Raw genomic sequence first — 23251 nt, 5'->3', positions numbered from 1 at the left:
ATAGATACTAGTATTAATAATGTTTTATGTGGTAAAATTAAAGTTTAAGGAAATTTATGAGCTTTCCCAGAGGTGTTATGTATTGAGTATTTGTCATGTTTTGGAACTGTTCTAAATACTTTATATGCTTTGTTTCATGTACTCTGCACACTGATTTTATGAGGAGATACTGTACTTCCTCCTCCTATTTTACCAGTGAGAAACAGGGTATTAATAAAAAGAAATTAACTTGCAAAGGTAATACTGCTACGACGTGTTGGGACAGGGATTCAAATCTAGCCAATCACTTTTAAACACCATAATTAGAGGGGTTGTGTGTGGGTACAACAAGGCCGTGTTATTAAGTGTACAGTGATTACTAACATGGTGGCCTTCCAAATTTGCAGTTTTTTGTTTTTCCTTTTGAATCAGATTTTTATATGGAGCTGGAAGAACTTTTAATAAGACCAAAGAGTATTTATTTGAGAAAGTTAGCCTTTATTCTTTATTATGATTAGTAAAATATTAAAAAAATTATAATTGTTTTGCTTTTGCTTATCCACCATGATTTTTAGAAATTGAGGATATTGCCTATTTTTCAGTTATAAGCTATAATTCAAGCATAAGAATGGTGTTGATGAATTTAAATTTTGTAATGTGAAAAGTTATTTTTTTTGCATTAATGAAGGCTTTCAATAGTGATGTTAAATAAATGGTACTGTTTAATAGTTGATAATATATTAATCATATTAGCATGCATAAGGATTTTATGGATAGTGTCATGTATTAATCTATAGTTATAATGCCCTTTTTTAAAAGACAGCCAGCAATTTATCTCTCAAATGTATATCTTCCTCTGTAGCATTACATATTTCTCTTTAATCTGATGACAATAAATAATAACTTTTCCGCTGTAGGGAAATACACTTGAATACGTTCTCTGGAAAACTAAAAACTCTCTGCTAGAGATGGAAGAATTGTGAAGACTTTAGACATTGCCCTTTTTAAAAAACTGATATGTAATCGACATATAACATTGTGTAAGTTTAAGGTATACAGCATTGATTTGATACATTTATTGCAAAGACATTGACTTTTAAATAACATTTTTAATGCAAGGCAAGATAAATTTGGTATCATTCTCTAAAAGCAACAGTGACTAACTTCCTGCAATAACCTTTAACAATTTTGTGTATGTATGCTATTCTTAATTAGTTGCTGTCACAATAATACAAAAATAAATGTTATTCATGAAAATTCATAGTATGATACAGGTAGCTTCAAATTTTTCTATAAATGCAGGCTTACTTTATCTGACTGAGCCTTAGGGAAGAATCAAAATTTGAAAAATAGGACTAGTGAGGAGATGGACATTTATTTCATATTTTAAACTTTTATGTTTGAAATGTGAGATTGCAATCAGTTTAAAGCCCTTTTCATTTCCTTGTGCAGTGGTTTTTTTTGAGATGGACTGTGTTGGGCTAATTGAATGGTTCTCATATAAATGAGTTTTGGAATAAAACCCACAGAGACTTGACCATCATAGAAATACCATTGGTAAGCTGATAGTATAGAAAATGTGTTACAATCAAGGCAGCTTCTTCTTGGTGTTAATTTCAGTGGCAGATCTAGGTCACAATTCATCTTCTGCATACCAAATGCCTCCTCTGAAGCTTAAAATAACAAGACCTATTCAGAGGTATTTTTTTCTTTTTATTTTTTTCCTGCGAAATTGCCAAAACATTTAGCAGAGGATAATTAGATGACTATTTTAAAATTGGTCTAACCTTTATATTTAATAGCATTAACATTTGGTTGCTTGGGAGGATTGCCCAAATTACTGATTTGATATATGAGAGAAGTATTACATTAATTTTATTTGGTAAAAAATATAAATTACTAAGTATTTTAAGAATTCTCCAAGATTTAGTTACGTATGAAAGATGGCCTTTCCTTTTGCAGCTTTAAACAATCTAATTACATTATATTTTGATATATGATTTCAGTTCACTCGTAAGTGATGGTTGCAAATGAAAGGTTTTATTTTTGTTAAATTTTTATTTTAATTTTTATTTCTGTTAAACAGACTGAAAGTCATTGGTATCTGTATACTTTGAAGTCTGACTTGTACATTTAAATATTTTCTTTAGAAAGTTTGTATAACTATTGTAATATCTGATGACTTGGAATGATTTTGTATTAAGTAGTGTGATTTGTCATACATTTACATATTATACCAAGTAAATTCTTCACTGTAAAAGCTATTGAATTTGTTCTTCCTAGATCTAGTAGTAGGATTAATTGGAGTATCAGTCTTAACATTGAATTACTGTATCACGTCAGAAATACAGTTTTTGGATGGATAAATTCTATACAATAAATACCACTCCAAGCTTGAAGGATGGTCAGGACCATACTTGTTATTTAGTCCTGAATATTTCTTTCTAGTGTTATTTTCCAGCTAGTAAATACAGATGCCGTTTTATTTTGGGTTTATCAACCTATGATAATCCTTTAAAAATTAAAAGTACTTTTTCAAATTATAAAAGTAATGTACCTTTATTATAGAAATTAGAAAATAAAGATAAGCCAAAAAGAAGAAAGACATTTATAATCCTACCAGCCTAGATAACTGCCATTATTACCTTGATGTTTATTTCTCAGATTTTTTGTGTGTTGTACATACACAGAATATAAATAGATTGGTCATACTTTTTTCTTTTGCTTATCTCTAGAATATTTTTCCCTAGAAACTATGCCTACCTTGTCTTATTACTGAGGGCTCAGCCTAAATGTCACCTTCCAAAGAGAGCTTCCCTAGCATCTAGAGTAGCATGCTGTTACTTTCTAGTCCAACTAGACTATAAGGTCTAGGAGAGTAGGGAGGGACAAGATCTGTTTCAGTCAACGCTGTAACTCTAGTGCTTAGAAGGGTTTCTGGCATATAGTGGGTACTTAATAAATGTTTAAATGAATATTTTTAAAAATGAGATCAGATTATACATACGTTAGATGCTCTGGAAAGAAAGGGAAGATGTGTATTGCTTACAGTCTAGAGGAAAGGTGGACAATTAATATGGTAAGTTTATATAATAGAGGAAGTACAGTATTAAGGAAGCATGTAGTAGAAGGTATCCAAATTGGGTGGGGACGAGTTGTTAGAGAAGGCTTTCTGGAAGCGTGACAATGTAAGCATTTCATAACCTTGTAATTTGTCAGCTCTTTTCATCTATAATATAATTTATAATGGTTGGGTAGTAGTTTATCCAGAGTTTAATGTAAATACCAGAGTTTAATCCATATCCTGTTGTTAGTCATTTAGGGGATTCCCTAAATAACACTGTCGTCCATATCTTTATATGTCTTTTCTTAGTTATTATTTTCTTATTTTCTTGAGTAATTTTTACTTGGGGTGGAGTTTATGAGACCAAGAATTATAAATATTTTCAGGGCTTTGTACATATTCGTTTTGGGGATACCAAATTGCCCTCCATGACAGTTGTACCAGTTTATATTTCTAGTAACAATATATAAGAATGCCACCCGCCAAAGTTGCCAATTTGTTAGGCAAAATGATGATGTTACAGCTTAATTTGTTCTTATTTGCTTCACCTGTATGTATCATACTAGTTTTATAGACAAACAGAAAAATAATGGCAAGCGTTAATTTAGATTTTACAGTTCTTGAGCAGATATTCCATACAGTATGGTATATGTGAAATTATTCAGATATTTATCTTTAGTTATCTTTAGTTTTGATTATAAATCATATTAAGTTATATGCTTACCTTTTCATTATTTAGCAAAGTGTTCAATTCAGAATATTTTTGTATTTTAAGATCTTTGTCTTATTTTATAAACATGTAAATTATAATGACAAATTCGGGAGAAACTGAAAATAGGCTATTTAATTTCAGATTGCATACCTTAAGAAGCTTGTATGTTGACACTAGGCCTAGTAACTAACTTCTTTTTAATTATTGTGGCCAGAAACACCAGATGAAAATGGTAAAACCCAGAGAGCTGATGATTTTGTCTTGAAGAAAATAAAGAAGAAAAAGAAAAAGAAACACCGAGAAGATATGCGAGGAAGACGCCTTAAAATGTACAATAAGGAAGTACAAACCATCTGTGCTGGCCTGACCCGCATCAGTAAGGAAATCCTCACCCAAGGACAAATAAATAGCACTTCAGGAGTTAATAAGGAGTCCTTCAGGTATCTGAAAGATGAACAGCTGTGTCGATTAAATTTGGGCATGCAAGAATATCGGGTACCCCAAGGAGTACAAACACCTTTTATGACTCACCAGGAACATTCTATTCGTAGAAATTTCTTAAAAACAGGTACTAAATTTAGCAACTTTATTCATGAGGAACACCAGTCCAATGGTGGTGCTCTTGTCCTTCACGCTTACATGGATGAACTCTCATTTTTGTCTCCAATGGAGATGGAGAGATTTTCTGAGGAGTTTCTTGCTTTGACATTCAGTGAAAACGAGAAAAATGCTGCTTACTATGCTTTAGCAATAGTGCATGGAGCGGCTGCTTATCTCCCAGACTTCTTGGACTACTTTGCTTTTAATTTCCCCAACACTCCAGTGAAAATGGAAATTCTGGGCAAGAAAGATATTGAAACAACCACCATTTCAAATTTTCACACTCAGGTAAGGTAAAAATCATTGTTAAATTGTTTAGTAAATACAGGTTACAGTACCTCAAAAGTATTAACTTCATTCTGTTGCATAACACATAGTGGCACACTTTTGATTAAAATTCATGGTGGTAAAAGTGGTTCAGATTGTTTATAACTCTAACTAAAAAAATCTTAACTGCTGAAATTCTTTGGGGTGTGGCTTGTTACTTGCTTGGTCTAAGAAATGCTTTATACCTGTTTTACATCCTTTTTTGTGGAACAAATTTTTATGGGAAACCAGCTTGAAAACCAATCCAGTTTTTTGTAAATTGGGTAATATTAGTGTGGATGATGTGATTTAGATCTGGTAGCTACAGGGTAACTAGTTAAGACTTAACTTTTATGTCATGATAAAACACATGAGGGCATTGGCCTACTTGTCAGGTTTTTGCTGTTTTTGTTTCTCTTCTTTCAGTAACTTGTTGGCAGTCTATCCCAGAAACATACCCCATTTATGTGACTTGGAAGTGTCACTAGGAAGACCGCCATAGCCTCTGCTCCTTCTGCCTATGCATTATAGTAGGTAAAGACATTTTCTGAAGCCTTGCTTGGGCAGCTAGGCTTAAGTCAGCAGGGAAACCGCTCCTTCCTAACCAGTGGTTTTTAACCAAACATTTTTTCAGTGAAGTTATTTTAGGGCATAAAAAGAAGTTGATAATGTGTCCTAGTTTTTTTCTTGCTTGCTTTTTTCATAAGGATTCTGAACATGAATGGTCAGCTATAATTTGTATTATAGGTATAAATTCTACAGTAGTTTAGTGGAGACTGTTTTACTTTTTAGAGATTTATGATTATATAACCTGTTTTTTCAGGTTATCTAATAATTTGCTGCCATTCTTTTCCTTAAGATTTTTTTTTTTTAAGTAAATAGATTTGCATCACAAGACTCTCAGCCACCTGCATTATAGTGGTTTCAAGCCACTTAGATTTATATGAAACCTTCTCTGACTTGAATCTTTTTAGTGATTCTTGCCATCCTTGCCTCCAGTGAGGGGAGTATCCAGTTTAGATTTATGAGCTTCAGAATTTCTCTAATTGAAGTTCTCTCTGCAGTAGAGAGAGCAGGAGCAGCCAATCTGGAGAGGTCGCAAGATGGGGCTGCCCAAGATGTTGGAACACGATGTGCAATAAAGGGCTTCGTCTTGGATTTTGGCCTTATTACCACAATCAGGTACCGAAGTGCTGACTTTTGTAGTAGATTTTCTTTTTTCTTTTTCTTTTTTTTTTAAAGGAGTTTTGCCCTTTGAAGGTTAAGGAATCCTATTTTTATAAATATTGGACAAGGGACTGAAAATAATTCTCTTAAATATAGTTCTTAATCCTCCTAAGTCCCTATCTAACAAAGAAGGATATTGCTGAGAGCAGAATTAATGTTCTCTATCAATTTTTTCGTTTAGAAAAATGCAGCAAATTTCCTATTCTAATTGATAGACCAGCAGACATATCTGAGAAATAAGCCAGAAACTTGGGGGTGGGGGGAATATCTTGGTTTTCTAATGGTGATTTTTTTTTTAACTTTCATGTTAGCTAGTCTCTAGTGGATCAAGCTTATGTGTCAATAGACAGTACCCAGTCTAAATAATTAATAGAATAAAATATCTCTAAATATTCCCTGCTGATTTTTGTCCTCCAACTATTTTTTTTTAATGGAGCTGAAATTTAAATGACTGTACCAACAACTTACCTTGAGATTTGTTTTGAGATTTATAAACTAGACACTTTTTAAGAACATGACAAATATTATTATTAATCATTTCAACCACCTAAGGATATTGAGGGCTGTTAAGTAAGTCTTGTGTTCCAGTGATCCTGGCACTTAATTTTATTTATGAATTTTAGTCATTGGAGAGACATGAGGTGCGGGTATAGGAGATTATCATAGCCTGTGAAACTATGAATTTGCAGCTAAAATTTTTGGCAGTTGGGATGGAACCTCACATAGTAGTTCAGATTTGTTTAGCACTTTGGGGTTTATAGCAATGCTTTCATGTTCATATCTTACTATTTGAAATAATCTGTGGGGGAGGAGGTAAGCAGTTTAAGTAGAAATACTGGTCAGGGGATTCCCTGGTGGCCAAGTGGTTAGGACTTGGTGCTTTCACTGCTGAGGGCCCATGTTCAGTCTCTGGCTAGGGAACGAAGATCCCATAAGCCATGAAACATGCCTCCCTCTTCCCTCCAGAAAGAAACAGTATGCAAACCTAAGCCACGGGAACGACAGATGCATTGTTTTACCAATACTCCTTCCCTCACTGATGAAACTATGTGGTTAGTGAAGTTAAAATATCTCACTTTAATATAGTGTTCAGAAAGCTATTGTAATGTTTTTCAAAATACTCTTAGATTGTTGGGGATTAAGTGAATACCTTATGAATTCTGTGTTTTGTTAAGCCTTATAAATTTCTGTTAAAAATAAAGTGAAGTAAATTTTTTATCACCTTAGAGATACAGTTAATGGAAGTTATTTATAGTTTAAATATGTAGCCATGATAATTATTCATGACTATATTTCAAGACAGTTTATTCAGCAAACATTTGTTGAGAACTTACCGTGTACTGCACAGTCTGTTCTTAAAAGAACTAATTGATGAGCTCAATCCTAGTGGAAGAGATGAATAAACTAGCAATTATAATACAGTTTTAAGTATTAGAATAGAGGTTTGCATAGGCAAAACCCTGAAATAGAGGGAGCATAGTTTGTGGTGTTACCTAACTCAGAATTAAAGTGATTAGAAAAGGCATTTTAAAGCATGTGATGCTTGAATAGAGTCTTGAAAGAAGATTACTTAGTGTAATAAGGTCATCTTAAACATAGTGAATAATGAATAATAGCCTGTGCAAATATACGGAGCCATTAGAGAATGGGGCACTTTCAGGAGGCTGCAGATAGCTTGACGTGCATAGTAAGAGTATATGCTGACTGTTAAGGGCAGTTAATGCTGGAGAGAGAGACACAAATCAAAGTTGTGAAGAGCTTCGTATGACGTGCTTTAAAAAAGTACTTTTTCCTGAAGGAAATGGGGAATCATTGGTGAATTTTAATAGCAGAGTGCTATCAAGTTTGCAAAGATTGCACAGTAGTGAGAAGGGTGAAATAGAGGAAAATGAGATTGAAAGCACGATGACTGGTTAGATTACTGTGGTAACTAGATTGGAAATGATCCATGTCCAAACTGATACTGACATTAGAGAGGAAGGAATGAAATTTGAGAAATAATTAGAAGATGGGATTAATTGCACTGGGTGAGGGAGAAGAATGGAGTATTAAAATTATTTGGACAAATGAGCGGACTCTGGTGACAAAGTCAATACAGGATTGAAAAAGGTAGTTTCTAGGTGTTTAGTTTGAGATATTTTATGTTGAGGTACTTGTGAAGACAAACAAATTTCTGTCTGTTAGTAAGATACATGGATCTTAGACTGGGAGACATATCTAGACCTAAGATACAGAAGTTGGACCATGAGATAGATGATCCAGGGACAGCATTAGAAATGGAAGAGAGAAAGCTGTGAATGGAATTCTTTGATGCATCCACATGTATGAGGAACATCGGAACAATTCAAAAAGAAAGAGAGGTAGAAGGAAGGTTACAGTACAGCTTTTCTAGGTTTTAAGAATTGATGAAGGGCTTAAATATCACATCCATATTAGGAGTCAAGTAAGATAAGGACAGAAAAGTGTTAGGTTGCTTAATTAGGAATTTAATTGGAAATATTATTTAGACCAGTGCTTTGCAAACAATGGCCATTTAAATATTGTAAATTATGCTTTTTTTGAGAAGCTTGGTACTTGCTCTGTGAATAAATTTGGCACCACCAGGGAACTTGCTAGAAATGCAGACTCTCAGATCCCTACCCAGATCTTGAGTCAGAATCTGCATTTTAACAAGATCCTCAGGTTATTCATATACATATTAAGGTTTGAGAAGTACTACTTTAGAACTTACTGGCTCAGGCCGGAGAAAGTAAAATTCAAATATAGGTTTTATTATGTGCAAGAAAAATTATAGCTTCTGTTACTTTTATGTATTTAAATTATTGTAGTAGGCAAGCTAGGATGCACATGGAAGTGCTTGTTTTCCTTTACTGTTCAAAAAAAGTCAAATGTTTTAACACTGAAGGAGGTAAGTTCATGATAAATATCAGTTGAAGATGATTGTCAAATTTGATTACTTATCTCTTAGAAGTTGATAACAGAATAATTTTATAAAGTTGAGTTTCCAATCTAAACTACTACACATATATTGATAATATGGTATTTTTATAATTCTGTAGGATTATTCAGGTCAAATTAAGTTTTACATAATCATTGGCCAAATAACAGTTTTGACCAAAAGTTTGTGTTTGTGGAATGTTTTGGTCAGTTAATGGAGAAAAATTAGTGTTCACTTAGAAATGTATTTGCTTCTTAAAAAACTATGGAATATATATAATTTATGGGGTTTTTTTTGGCTTGGATGTTATTTCTTATAATTATTAGCTACTTGGAAACTTTTTTTTTATGGTTTTCAACTTTGAAGTGTGGTAGTTCTGCAATAAGTATGCACTCCTTGGTTTGGGAACCAGATCCCACTTGTCACAGGGCAACTGATTCTGAGAGCTGCAACTAGAGAAGACTGTGAGCAGCAACAAAGAGCCTGCACGCCACAACTAAGACCCAACGCAGCCACATAAATAAATAAATATTTTTTAAAAAAGAGAAAGAGCGTAGAACTAGAAGACTGCTTTGTAGCTTGGTAAATAACTGAGAAACTCTTAAGGAACTACACATCAGTGTGTTACATAAAAGAAGAAATAAACATTTTAGTTAACTGACTATAAAACAGCATAAAAATGGTAGGTTTTTTTTTTTTTTTTCCTCTCATTCTGAGTACAGCTTACAATAGACTCATTTTGACTCATGCTGCTTTTTTACTGTATGTTTTAAAGTGGGAATGCCTTTCTATTCACAGGTCACAAGGTTAGGAAGATGGCTGGCAAGCTTTTTCCTTTCTGTTTTTTTTTTAAAAACAATCAGCTCGAAAAGGCTTCTTCCTGAAAGATGAGTTCTATGCAGTAATTACTGCCCTACCACCCCTCACCACCTCCCCCCACCTCTCCTCCCCTCAGGGTTTTTCCATATTGTGTATTTATAGCTTGGTGTTCTACTAGGTTTTTCTTTTTTAAAAAGAAGTTGTTTTGTTTTATTCTTCTAGAGCAGTTTTGGTTCACAGCAAAATTGAGAGGAAGGTATGGAAATTTCCTATATACTTCCAGGCCCCACGTATGCATTTGTTCCTCCCATTATCAGCATATCCCACCTCCCCAACCCTTCACCCCCACCCCCCTGCTCTCCCCACCAGAGTGATAAATTTAATTGTTGAGTCTACACTGATAACATCATAATCATCCAAGGTTCATACTTTACATTACAGTTCACTCCTGGTATTGTACAATCTCTGGGTTTGGACTAATGTATAATGATATATGTTCATCATTAGGGTAACATACAGAGTATTTTCAAACTGCCTGAAAAATCCTCTGTGCTGTGCCTGATTCTTCCCTATCTCCCCTTCTAACCCCTGCCACCCACTGAGCTTTTTTAGTGTTTCTGTAGTTTCAACTTTAAAAGAATGTCATATAGTTGGAATCATATAACGTGTAGCCTTTTCAGATTGGCTTCTTCCACTTAGTAAAATATACATTTACACTTCCTCTGTGTTTTCATGGGTTAATATGTGTGCTTAGTCGCTCAGTTGTGTCTGACTCTTTGCAACCCCATGGACTATAGCCCACCAGGCTCCTCTGTCCATGGGGATTCTCCAGGCAAGAATACTGGGGTGGGTTGCCATGACCTTCTCCAGGAGATCTTCCCAACCCAGGGATTGAACCCGGGTCTCCCACGTTGAGGGCACATTCTTTTACCATCTGAGCCACCAGGGAAGCCTGCTTGATAGCTCATTGATAGCCAGTGTGATAGCTCATCATGACTTGATCAGTTCAGTTGCTTAGTCGAGTCTGACTCTTGGCAACCCCACGGGCTGCAGCTAACCAGGCTTCCCTGTCCATCATCAACTTCTGGAGCTTGCTCAAACTCATGTGCATCGAGTCAGTGATGCCATCCAACCATCTCATCCTCTGTCGTCCCCTTCTCCTGCTTTCAGTCTTTCCCAGCATTAGTGTCTTTTCCAATAAGTCAGTTCTTCCATCAGGTGGCCAAAGTATTGTGCTTCAGTTTCAGCATCAGTCCTTCCAGTGGATATTCAGGGTTAATTTCCTTTACAATTGACTGGTTTGATCTTGTAGTCCAAGGGACTCTCAAGAGTCTTCTCCAACACCACAGTACAAAAGCATCAATTCTTTGGCGCTCAGCTTTGTATATGGTCCAACTCTTACAACCGTACATGACTACTGGAAACTGTAGCTTTGACTAGACAGACCTTTGTCGGCAAAGGAATGTCTCTGCTTTTTAATATGCTGTCTAGGTTGGTCATAGCTTTTCTTGCAAGGAGCAAGCGTCTTTTAATTTCTGGCTGCGGTCACCACTGCAGTGATTTTGGAGCCCAAATAAAGTCTGTCACTGTTTCCGTTGTTTCCCCATCTCTGCCATGAAGTGATGGGACCGGATGCCACGATTTTAGTTTTTTGAATGTTGAGTTTTAAGCCAGCTTTTTCACTGTCCTCTTTCACTTTCATCAAGAGGCTCTTCAGTTCCTCTTTGCTTTCTGCCATAAGGATGGTGTCATCTGCATATCTGAGGTTATTAGTATTTCCCTCTGCAATTTTGATTCCAGCTTGTGCTTCATCCAGCCCAGCATTTCACATGATGTACTTTGCTTTTTTTTAGGACTGAATATTAATAATATTTCATTGTCTGGATGTACCACAGTTTATTTATCCATTCATTTATTAAAGGACTTGTTGGTTGCTTCCAGGTTTTGGCTATTATGAGTAAAGCTACTGTCTTCTAATTTTTAACTGATCTGTGGCTATCCTTATTACAAGGTGTATTATTGGGGAGCACAGCTGAAGCTTATTTAACACTCAGCAGTTGATACAGGGTAACTTTATAAAGTTTCTGATCTAAAGGACTAGGTATGTATTGACATAGAGCAATATATATTGCAAAATATATTCAAATACAATTGTTTCAACTTTTATAGGTACTATAAATACATTTAAAAATTTAATGCATGCAAAGCTAGCTATCATTTCCCCATGGGCATTACCCTCCTATGTACAAACTATCCTCCCCTACTTGCTTTGCCTTCTGATTTTACTAGAGGGTGAGTTTTCCCTGTTTGGCATTATGTCTCTTGCTTCCATAGCAGCCTTATTTTTTCCTGTTCTTTGTTCTCTACATACCTCCCTCCAGTTCTCATTATACTTGCTTCTTCCTTCCCATCACATACTTTGGGAAGTGGTAGAACTCAATTTGTTCTTTGTTTTCAAGTGCCATTTCCAGGCCAGAGTTTCTCAAACATGCCAGATCCTAAGAATAATCTGGCCTTGCTAGTTCCAGACACATATTTAGAATCTCATGTTCCACTACTGGAATTTCTGATTCATTCTGTCTAGAGTGAGACCTGAGATAGATACTCAAGTGATTTGATTCTTGTGATCAGGCAAGTGTAAGAAACACTAAACAACTTCATCATTCCAAACAGAAACTCTATACCCACTTCCTTAGGATCTTTACTCACCCCCATCGCATCTTTCTCCCTTCCATTGCCCTATAAAGAAAATTGCACATTATTTTAAGTGAATTCCTGCTTCATATGTTTTCTTCATTTTAATTAAAGGAATATTTTTATTCTCCCAAGAAGTCAGTCTTTATTCTATGAGATTTATTTCAGTATATATCATCTAATGTTTTGCTATGCGTGTATGCACATATAAACAATGTTACATAACAATTTTGTGTGATTTAACACATAAATCATAAATGGCATGTATCTGTCTACACATTGCTTTGGTTCAACATTGCTATTTTAAAATTTCAACATTGCTTTTTAGAATTACATTGATACATGTAATTCTGATTCATTTATTTTAACCACTGTGTGTGTGTGTGTGTCACTATATCACTTTATTTATTTTCTTGTTTTTGAGCATTTAGCATGTTTGCAGTTTTGTAATACTATTGTGTTGGATTAAGAATATATTTGGAAATTTATCCTGAGGTGTATATATCTTGTATACATCCCACGTATCCTGTACACGTATATAGTGGGATTTCTGTTTGCCTTTTTCTCCTCTTCTGGGAGTCTGTGACTATTTTGTTACCTTAATTCAGTGACTCAAATATCTGAAAAGTCTTTCTTCTACCGTTACATTTGATTGGTAGTTCAGGTAGATGTGAAATTCTAGGTTGGAGATATTTATCTGCAGATTTATAAAGGTGTTGCTCCAGTTAAGCTTTGAGTGTTGCTACTGAGAAATCCAATGTCAAGGTGCCCTGTTTTTTCTCTCTGGAAGCTGTCAAAACCTCCTTCCTATAAAATTTCTAAACACTGAGAATAATGTGCCTTGAGATGGGTCTCTTTTTGCTTTTAAATTTTTTTAATTTATGAGATAAATGATAAACAGGTGTAAAGAATAATAAGCACATGTATTCTCACCACTGTGTAATTGAAGGCCGCCTCCAACCCCTGTGGCTTTTCTCAGGTCTCATTGGTGTGAGTCTTGTTGTTCACTCTGATGAACATTTAGATTTTTTCAGTGTGGGAATGCATATCCTTCTGTTTGTTCTCCTGTTGCTTCTTTGTTAATTTCCTTACCTCAGTTTTCCTGTCCTTGTGAAACTTTTATGAGTTGGATTGAACCTCCAATTTTCTTACCGATCCTTTTATTTTTCTTTGTCTTTTTATTCTACTTTTTGGGTAGATTTAACTTTCTTCTTTTTCTGCTGTTGGTTTATTTCAGCTGTACTACTTTGTATTTAAGAGCTTGTTCTTGTTTTTAGCTTTTTTTCTTTCAGAGAAATAACTTTCCTGTTTTTATTTCATGAGTGCAGTATCATCTTTCATCTCTCTGATGGTATTAATTATACTTGTTTTGAGATTTTCTTTTATCTCTAAATTGTCTCTGTTTCATCAAGTTTCTTTTTGTTTGTCTTAATCTTCTGTTAGATACTTTCTTCAAAGGTCTGGTGATCTGTTTATATTTAAATATGAATCAGTGCAAAACTGATTAGAAACTCATGAACTCGTAGGTGGCACTTACCATTTGATGATGACTGGGTAAGGACTCTAGCCATGTCATTATCAGAAAACTCCAGATATTAGCATTTCGAGATCTTTTCTTTGGGGCTTTTAATTTTTACAGCTAAGAATCTACCATATTTTTGCTAGAGGAGTAGAGCTGCTAGAATTCTTGGGACTGAACTGTGGAAATAGGTAGATGATTTCATTGTTAAACTATATGGAATTTAATTCTGTCTTTTCAGTATACAGGGTTTCTTTCACACTTCCACAGGTGTACCTGGTAGTTTTGTTTCTGTAGCCTCTTGTCCATTTTCTCCACAAATATAGATAGGATAAGAAAAAGGATTGGATGTGGGAGGTGGAAAAGTGAGTACGGGGAGGGGTCTGAATGACTTGTAAACCGATTTTAAACCCATCTTCATTGTTTTAGTTCTGTCCTTTGTTTCCCATCTTCTGGGATATTTAGCCTTTCCATGAGTTTGTAGCACGAACTTGCTTTTGAGGTATCTTCTATATTCAGTGTTCAGAGTTCTCAGTTGCTGATTCTCCTATACATTTTTTACCTTCAGAATATGTTTTGATAGCTTGTTTCTATCATTTTCACTTCTGTTTGAGCTTCTGAAATTTATAGCCTTTCTGTTTTACTCAATTGAGTGGGGTTTTGATAAGAAATAAAAATAAATCATATGTTCAGTCTACCTTAACTAGCAGCCTTCTTTACCTTTTCACTACTCTTTGTATTAGTACTAAAGCATCACACAAAAGAAGACATAAATGGAAAGATATACCACATTCTTGAATTGAGAAGAATCAACATTAAAATGATGATTTCCCCTAAATTGTAAGTCAAACATAATCCCAATAAGAACCCCAATAATTGTTTTTTTCTGGGACAATCACTTGACTTGGAAATTTATGTGAAAAAACAGATAAGAACTTTGAAAAAGAAAAGCAGTGATGGAGGAGTGCCTTATCAGATACTAATATATTTTAAAGATGTAATTATTAAATAAGCATAGACTAGTTTGTGAACATTGTTCAGTGAAACAGAAAAGTCCAGAAGTAGACCCAAATACGTATACACATGTGATATATAAAAATGATAGCATCTGAAGTCGTTGGTGACAGAGAGATGGTAGTGCTGGGACTAAAGTTTAGTAGGTATCTAAAGTTTATATTAGTATTCGTATCACTGTATACCATCATAAATTCCAAATGGGGTCAATGATTTAAATGTAGAAAATCAAGAGAAATATAAGAAAACAAGAATTCTTTCATAACTTTGGAGTGGCAAAGGTCTTTTTAACTATGACCAAAACAAAACCAAAAATCACATAAACAAGGTCAAAAGACAAATCTGTATCATTGACAGAAGATTAACCTTTCTAAACTATGAAGAGCTCTAGAAATACTAACGGATAAGAGGAATACTAGCAACACAGTATAAAAATAAGCATTCCAAATGGACACTTAACAGAGAAATACGAATGGCCCTTTAATCCTCTTATCTGAAAAGGTATGCAACTTCATTCTTAAGAAAAAGAAATAAAAACTACTAAAATGCCAGTTTTAACTTATTAGTAAAAATCCAGAAGTTTTTTAATATCCTCTTAATGGGGTAGTGGGGCAATTCATACTTTCTTATGCTGCTGGTGAAAGCTTATACACCCTATTAAGGGTTGTTTAGTCTTTCCATCCTAATTCTCCCTGATCCTGTGTCCTTCTCTAACCACAAACCATTCTTATTTTCACAGTCAAACTTCTTGAAAGAATTGTCTGCATTTGCTGTCTCCATTTCCTTGTATCTCCACATCAGTTTGGTTTCTGGCCTCATAATTAATTTCCCTGAAACATCTCTTGCTAAGGTCACCAGCGAGCATTTTTCATCTTCATCCTCCTAGAAGTCTCAGCAGCATTTTGATCAAATTCCTTGAGATATTTTCTTACTTCGATTTTCATAATACTGTGCTCTCTTGGTTTTTATCAGACCTCTCTGACCACTTGACAACTCCTTTACAATGTTTTTTTGTTGACTTTTCTTTGCCCTTTGTGTTTTTTAATTTGGAGCTTTCTAAGATGCTTGCTCTTTGAACTCTTATTTTCTCTAGTCAGGTCTCTTTTAAAACTGCATTAACAAATTACCACAAAACATAGTGCCGAAGTGTTACTGAGTTTGTGTGGGGGGCAGAGGGGCAGAGTCCTGCTACTCACTGCTCAGAAGCCAATAAGCAGGCCAGGTTGCTGGGAAGGAAAAGTGAAAGTGGAGTCGCTCAGTCGTGTCCAACTCTTTGCAACCGCATGGACTGCAGCCCACCAGGCTCCTCTGTCCATGGAATTCTCTAGGCAAGAATACTGGAGTGGGTTGCCATTTCCTTCTCCAAGGGATCTTCCCAACCCAGGGATTGAACCTGGTTTTCCCGCATTGTGGGTAGGTGGAAAGGAAAGTTTCCATTATTTCAGGTGCCAGCAACTGGGGTTGTGGGTGGGGGGAGTGTGGTGAGAGTACAGACATCTGTCCAAAGGCTGACTCCCCAGCCCTGACAAGCAGGGAGTTGAGAGCATTTATAGACAGGGGCGGGGGGTGGTTCTCCATGCAGAAACAGCACAGTAATCTCTAACAGTCATCTTCAAATTGGTCATCAGTGGTCTGACTAGCATCATCATGATGGTTTTGCTGCTGCTGCTGCTAAGTTGCTTCAGTCGTGTCCGACTCTGTGTGACCCCATAGATGGCAGCCCACCAGGCTCCCCCGTCGCTGGGATTCTTCGGGCAAGAACACTGGAGTGGGGTGCCATTTCCTTCTCCAGTGCATGAAAGTGAAAAGTTGAAAGTGAAGTCTCTCAGTCATGTCTGACTCTTAGTGACCCCATGGACTGCAGCCTACCAGGCTCCTCCATCCATGGGATTTTCCAGGCAAGAGTACTGGAGTGGGGCCTCGTTGCCTTCTCCCCATGATGGTTTTTGGTACAGTTAATCTTCAGTTCAGGGTGGACTCCTTTGTTTGCAGGCAGTTCTTGGAATTGTGGCAGCTCGGGTTCTTGTTTCAGTCTGGTTATCTTGTAGTTAACTTTTCCATCTGAGGTCTTAGTATCTACAAGACAGCTCACAGGATATGGCCCAGAATATTATCTATAGCCCTTGAGAAAGGGCTGAAAGTCCTTGACTGTGCTTAATGACTAGATTATTATTCTTTAGTCTCCTCTGACTGTTCTCCTTTGTTCCCACATTTCTCACTTTTCTGATTAAACTTATTCTTGACTGAAGTTTTCCACAGGCAAAAGGCAGGCAGAGGACATGGGGGGTGCGGCAAGGACCTGTATGCCCCTGCTCCATCATTAAGGCAATATACATTCAGTCTCTTCAGTTCTGAAGGCTCTGAAGACTCTTTTCCTTAAAATTTGCTTGTTTTTTTGTTTGCCTTTTTTTTTTAGTGGCCATTTGTGTTTCCTGGCTTGCGAGTCCCTTCCTCCATCCTCAGAGTGCCTCAGTCCAGTCTCAGCATCTATCATTACATCACCTTCTCTTTGCAGATCCCCTCTGCTTCCTTCTTTTGACACCTGTGATTACATTTAGGGCTCACCTGGGTAACCCAGACTATCTCCCCATCTCCAAAGTCTTAATTCATTCACAGCTGCCAAGTCCTTTTGCCATGTAAAATAACAGTCACAGGTTCTAGGGATTAAGACCTTGAGAGTCTTTAGAAGAGTTGTTCTTTAGCTCACCTTGTCCCCAGCTGAAGATATCACCTCCCCACCCAAACCTGGTCCTCTCTTCTGGTAGAAAGAGTGGTTTCTCTGTTTGGTTGCCAGGGGCAGAACCTGTAAGACATTCTTGACAATCCTTTCTCTTCTCTTTCATATCTGATCTTTCCCCAAGACCTCACAGTTTTATTGTTATTTTTCAAGTTTTTAAAACATCAACTCCACTGCTGAAAGCTTAGTCTGTTGTTTCTTGTTTGGAATATTCCAGAAACCTCCTAATTAGTCTCTTCTCTTTCACTGTCCCTTTACAAAACGAAACCAAACCCCAAGCCACCTACCCCCCTTAAAAAAGGCAAACCTGATAACTTTCTTTTACTTTTGTGACTTTCCAAATTCTTAACATGATCTTCAAGGATTTCTATAATACAACTACAGTTCGTTTCTCCAGTCTTATCTTTATTTTTCTCTTTTGTTTTCTATTTAGCACCATTAGCTTTCTTTTAGACCCTAGAAAGAGTGATGCTTAAGGATCTTGTTTCCTTTAAACTTGTTATGTGTGCTTAGTCACTCAGCTGTGTCCAACTCTTTGAGACCCTGTGGATTGTAGCCTGCCAGACTCCTCTGTTCATGGGGATTCTCTGGGCAAGAATACTGGAGTGGGTTTGCCGTGCCCTCTTGCAGGGGATCTTCCCAACCCAGGGATCAAACCCAGCTTTCCCACAGGCAGGTCTTTACCCTCTGAGCCACCAGGGAAGCCCAAGAATACTAGAGTGGGTAGGCTATCCCTTCTCCAGGGGAACTTCCCAACCCTGGAATTGAACCAGGGTCTCCTGCATTGCAGGCAGACCTTTACCAGCTGAGGTACCTGGAAGCTCTTAAACTTGTTCTGTAGAGTTTAATTCATTGTTATTTTTGAGGAACAGTTTATTCCCTAGATCAGGATCCCATGTTCTTCTTCATAGTGTCCTGTAAGTGCCTGAAGACTTGTCATACTTTATAGTTAAATATTTGTTTAGTGTCTGCCTCTTTCTACTAGACTAAGTTTACAGGGACTAGTTAAAGGTCTGGTTTGCTGTATCTGTATTTAGGACAGTTTCTGTGTATAATATATGGTAAACTTTGATTAAATGAATGATACTGGCCTTCCTGTAATCCTTATGCTTTATTTAAGGTTATGTAAAGCTACTTGTGAGAAGACTCCAAGTGTTTGAAGATTATTGTGTCCCCACTTTAATAATTCCAAGTCGTATACTTCTGAAATATTTTTAATTTCATCATTCTTCTTCCAATTTTTTGATTTCCAAGTCACTAATCATCTTAGTTGTTCTCTTTTGAGTGTGCTTTTTAAACAGACTTCTTTTTTTTTTTAGCCCAGAGCAGGAGATAATACTCCAGATGTCATCTGTGCAGTGTGAAGTATTACCTCCTTTAGTACAAAGTGTACATATGATACAGGCTAAACCACCATAACAAAGAGATCGCACATACAGTAGCTAGAAAAAAATAAGTTTCTCTCTTAAATAACAAGTCTAGAGGTAAAGCAGCTCTGTCCCATCTGATGTCATCTTGGATTCTACTTTCATTCTATCTTTGGTTTTTCCATTTCCTTTGACTTTGTCATGTGCATGGTTGAACTTGGCCCTCAAAAGAAAAAAAGAGGAAGTAGAGAGCAGGCAGTTTATGTATGCTCTAGAAATTGCGTATGTAACTTATGCTAACATTTTGGCCAGAACTTAGTCACACTTAGCTGCCAAGCAGCTCTATGCCCAAAAAGTTTTGTAAGTAAAAAAAAAAGGACAGAATAGTTACTGGGCAGTAATTAGTAATTTGCTTGTTTGGCATTAGGTCACAGTTAGTACATGTTGAATTTCTGGCCATAAATGTTGTTAGTCTTCTAACTTGTGCTGTTAATTTTTAAAATACATTATAAACATTAGCATTTGTTAAATTATTGTATATAAACAGTAGATACTATTAAACAGCTCTACTACTACCACCTTTTTGGGGGGCCAGAGTTTAATGGCTGACTATTTCTAGACTCAGTAAGCATAAATTCAACAATTTCTCCTCTTCAGGTTTACTTCTCTTTCCAGAATAGGAGAGGATGTTTTATGTTACCTCATGTTACATATTAATTATTCTAGGTGTTTGCCTTTTTACGTTGTCTTCAAGTTCAGTGCTATTGAATTTGGTAGTACTTAAATTAGCTAATCATGGAGTACTGTATAAAAATGTTAATTCAGTTTCCCTTTTTGTGTAAAATTTAAAGCAATGTGATTTCAAATTTTTAATGCATTGAGTTGTATAATCTCAAAGCCAGCAGGCAACAGAAGTTGATGAAAACTACCACATGGCTGTGTACTTCTTCAAGATTAAGTTATGTGAGATTTAAATGGTGACTCATCTTTGGGAGACTTACCATGTAGTTTGAAAGCCTTTGCTGTAAGGAATTTCTGATAATTGGGAATAGCTGGAGGAGGTATTTGGAGGAGACTGGTAATTTCTTTTATTAACCCTGAAAGCATATGGTTCCTAGAGCTGGTATCAATACCAAAGTTAAATCTGCTTTAGTTGTTTAGGGTGCTTGGCTTAGAAAGGTTAGAATAATGCTTGCTTAGAAAAACTTCTTACCTCTATATCACATAATATAGCCTTTTTCCCAGACTGCCTCCCCTGACTTTTAATAGCATGATGATCATACAGACAAATGGAATGTAATTCATACAAATATATGCAACGTAATTCTGGTCTGGGATCACCTAAGGAGATCTGGGGGGAAAGATTCATAAGGAATTAAGAAATGACTGCTCTTTAATAACAAGATCTCAGACCTTTTGTGTGTGTGTGTATATGTATGTGTATGTGTAGAATGACATTAAATTGTCTATAGAAAAAAAAAAGCAGTGGGATGATTTTGAAAACGCTGCTAAAAAACCAGCAGTAAAGAACTGTAAGAAATACTAGAAGGTCCTTCATTCTTTCTGTTAAGCAAAATAGTCGGTTTTTGAAACAGTAACAATTGTCTTTAAAAAAATTTTTGACTGTTCAGTAGAGACCTACCTTTAAAAAAAGTATAATTATATATTAGGCTTCTCAACTTAATCTGCATCTTACATAATGTAGAAAATGCTAGGTTACTGAACCAAGGTGGAATGCTTGTTAGAATCTAGTGTTTAAGTCATCTGTATGTACAGGATCTGTCTCTCCATTTGAGAAACAATTCATTTTGAATTGGAGGTTGGAGTATTAAGAACATACATAGTATGACTAGAATTGATATCAGCTTATATTGTATTGTTGGTAGATTGTGTATGAAGGTTAGGATTCTCTGGGCTTCCTATTTCTTAGGGCTGCTTAGAACATGCCTGAAGCTTACTAGAGAATTGATACAGGATGTCTGTGTGCTTGCAGGTAACATTAGATTATTATAAGAGTAATCAGAAAGGCTTCCAGAGGAAAAGTCTAGAACCAGTCTCTGAAAGTTAAGATTTAGGTTGACAGAGAAGAAGACATTCCAAGAAGGCAGACTCAAGAGAAAAATCACTGCCGGTAGATACAAGTTTGGCTAAATTGGTTAGAAAAAATGATCAGCCTACCTGGGCGGAGAATCTTACATGGAAGTGATGGGAGATTGGTTTTGATAATAGTCGTCCTTGGATCTGGCTTGATGTGAAAGCTTTCAGCCTAGGGACTACAAAATGAATATGGAAGATTAATTTGACTTTTTTGTCAAATTAATAGCCTTTTTTTGTTTTTTTTTCTATCCTGTCAGTTTAACTATTTTTTTACTGATTTTTTTTTCCTAACAAAGACTGCAAGTATTTAAAGAGTTAAAAATCATCATTCCCAGAGAAATTTAAGTATATCTTAATGTTTTCAGTATTTCCTTGAGATTTCCTTGGTACCATGGACTGACTTGCATTTTGGAATTTCTGTTTGTGGTTCATATGTCAATATATTTGTCAGTGTGCTAGGGTGCCTTTCTGTAACTGTTGATTTTATCCAAGGTACTGACCATTGAGTTCTTAGTATATAAAAGAAATAGGAATATTGGAAACAATACGATATCCTGATTCTTATAGTATACTTCACTCCTTTCCGCCCCCCTTTCGTTTCATCTCAGGTCAACAGGACATACTGCTGTGGCACCTACCGAGCAGGTCCTATGCGGCAGATAAGTCTCGTTGGAGCAGTAGATGAAGAAGTTGGTGATTATTTCCCAGAGTTCCTTGATATGTTAGAAGAATCACCATTTCTGAAAGTGAGTGTTTTTCAGATTATTAAAGTTCTGATCACTATTTAAATGGATACTTTGCATTAAAAAATCTTAAGCTAATCATAGGGGCTTCCCAGGTGGCACAGTGGTAAAGAATCTGCCTACAATGCAGGAGGCACAAGAAATGCAGGTTCAATCCCTGGTTCAGGAAGATCCCTTGGAGGAGGAAATGGCAATCTGCTTCAGTATTTTCGCCAGGAAAATTCTGTGAACAGAGGACAGACTGGCAGGTTACAGTCACTGGGGCCACAAAGAGTCAGACATGACAGAGTGACTGAGGACATGCATACACAAGCTAATCTTATCTGTTAAAATTCAGTTTTATCCCATATTTTAAAGAGAAATGTTCAGAAAATTGTTTAAGTAAAATACTTAACTTCACTTATGTTTTTTTACATATAAATTACTATCTAATACAACATTTTTTTTCTTCTTATACATACACAAAATAAGCTTTCTAAAGCTTTCTTTTGGGTGTGAGGAGTTAACTTGTAAGTAGTCTAAAAAATTTCCTTTAACGTGACTTATTCTTTTGACTTCCAGATGACTTTGCCCTGGGGTACACTTTCCAGCCTCCGACTCCAGTGTAGGTCCCAGAGTGATGATGGGCCCATCATGTGGGTCAGGCCAGGAGAGCAGATGATCCCTACAGCAGACATGCCAAAGTCACCCTTCAAAAGACGACGGTAAACACTGGTTTTTCTCAGATAAGCAAAAGCCCTTTTTCAGTTGGTTGCTTATAGAAATGATTGAGAGTTGAGCAGCTTGAAAACCACTTTTTCTGATTTATTTAAAGAGCTGTCTTAAGTAAATCTCTTTAAGTTGTCAGTTCCTTAGTCCAGTTCACTCATTACACCGATACCAGAGTGAGGCATCCTTTTAAAAATAAAAAAAAATCCTTCAATTCTTAAAACCTGGGTCCTAATTGCCTGCGAATTAAATGTTCAAACTCCTTTGTGTGGTTGATAGGTTCTGTTATCATCTGGCCCTGACAGTATCTCTTCTAGGTGTATCTGCTTTTAGTCTGGGCCGGTCACACTGAATTCAGTTTCTAAACCATGGTCTTTCACATCTGTTTGCTTTTGCCCTGCTCTTTTTACTTGGAGTAGCATCCCTTCATCATCTTCCTTTCTACCTGATCTACTCTTCATGAATTTTCAAAACTCAACTTGGATGTCACTTCCTTTGTGAAGCTTTTCTTTGTTCCCTTAAACAATTGGTCATTCCCTTTTCAGTGCTCACACATCATTCTGTTCGTTAATGATCTGTTGACAAAGTTTTTGGTTTTTACTATAAATTTTAACCTTTTTGAGGACAATCTAATTCTTCATAGCGCATAGCAAGTGATCAGTATTTGCTGAGTGTAAAACCAGTGATGTATAGTAATTCATATTGGCCTAACATTTTTTGTTTGAAG

The 23251-nt window shown here is 36.1% G+C and overlaps 1 protein-coding gene across 1 annotated transcript in view; it reads left to right on the top strand.

The window, feature by feature from the left end:
• The window catches only part of RSBN1 (round spermatid basic protein 1), a 43158-nt gene that overhangs the window by 6426 nt on the left and 13481 nt on the right, over nt 1-23251 (top strand). The window contains exons 2-4 of the mRNA XM_005677865.3: nt 3970-4643; nt 21682-21819; nt 22378-22520. Coding sequence (XP_005677922.3) covers nt 3970-4643; nt 21682-21819; nt 22378-22520 — 955 coding nt within the window. The remainder of the gene's footprint in view (nt 1-3969; nt 4644-21681; nt 21820-22377; nt 22521-23251) is intronic.

Source organism: Capra hircus, chromosome 3 (genome assembly GCF_001704415.2).
Source record: "Capra hircus breed San Clemente chromosome 3, ASM170441v1, whole genome shotgun sequence".
Taxonomy (NCBI): domain Eukaryota; kingdom Metazoa; phylum Chordata; class Mammalia; order Artiodactyla; family Bovidae; genus Capra; species Capra hircus.
Note: the sequence above shows the minus strand (reverse complement) of the source record. Positions and strands in the feature narration are given on the sequence as shown.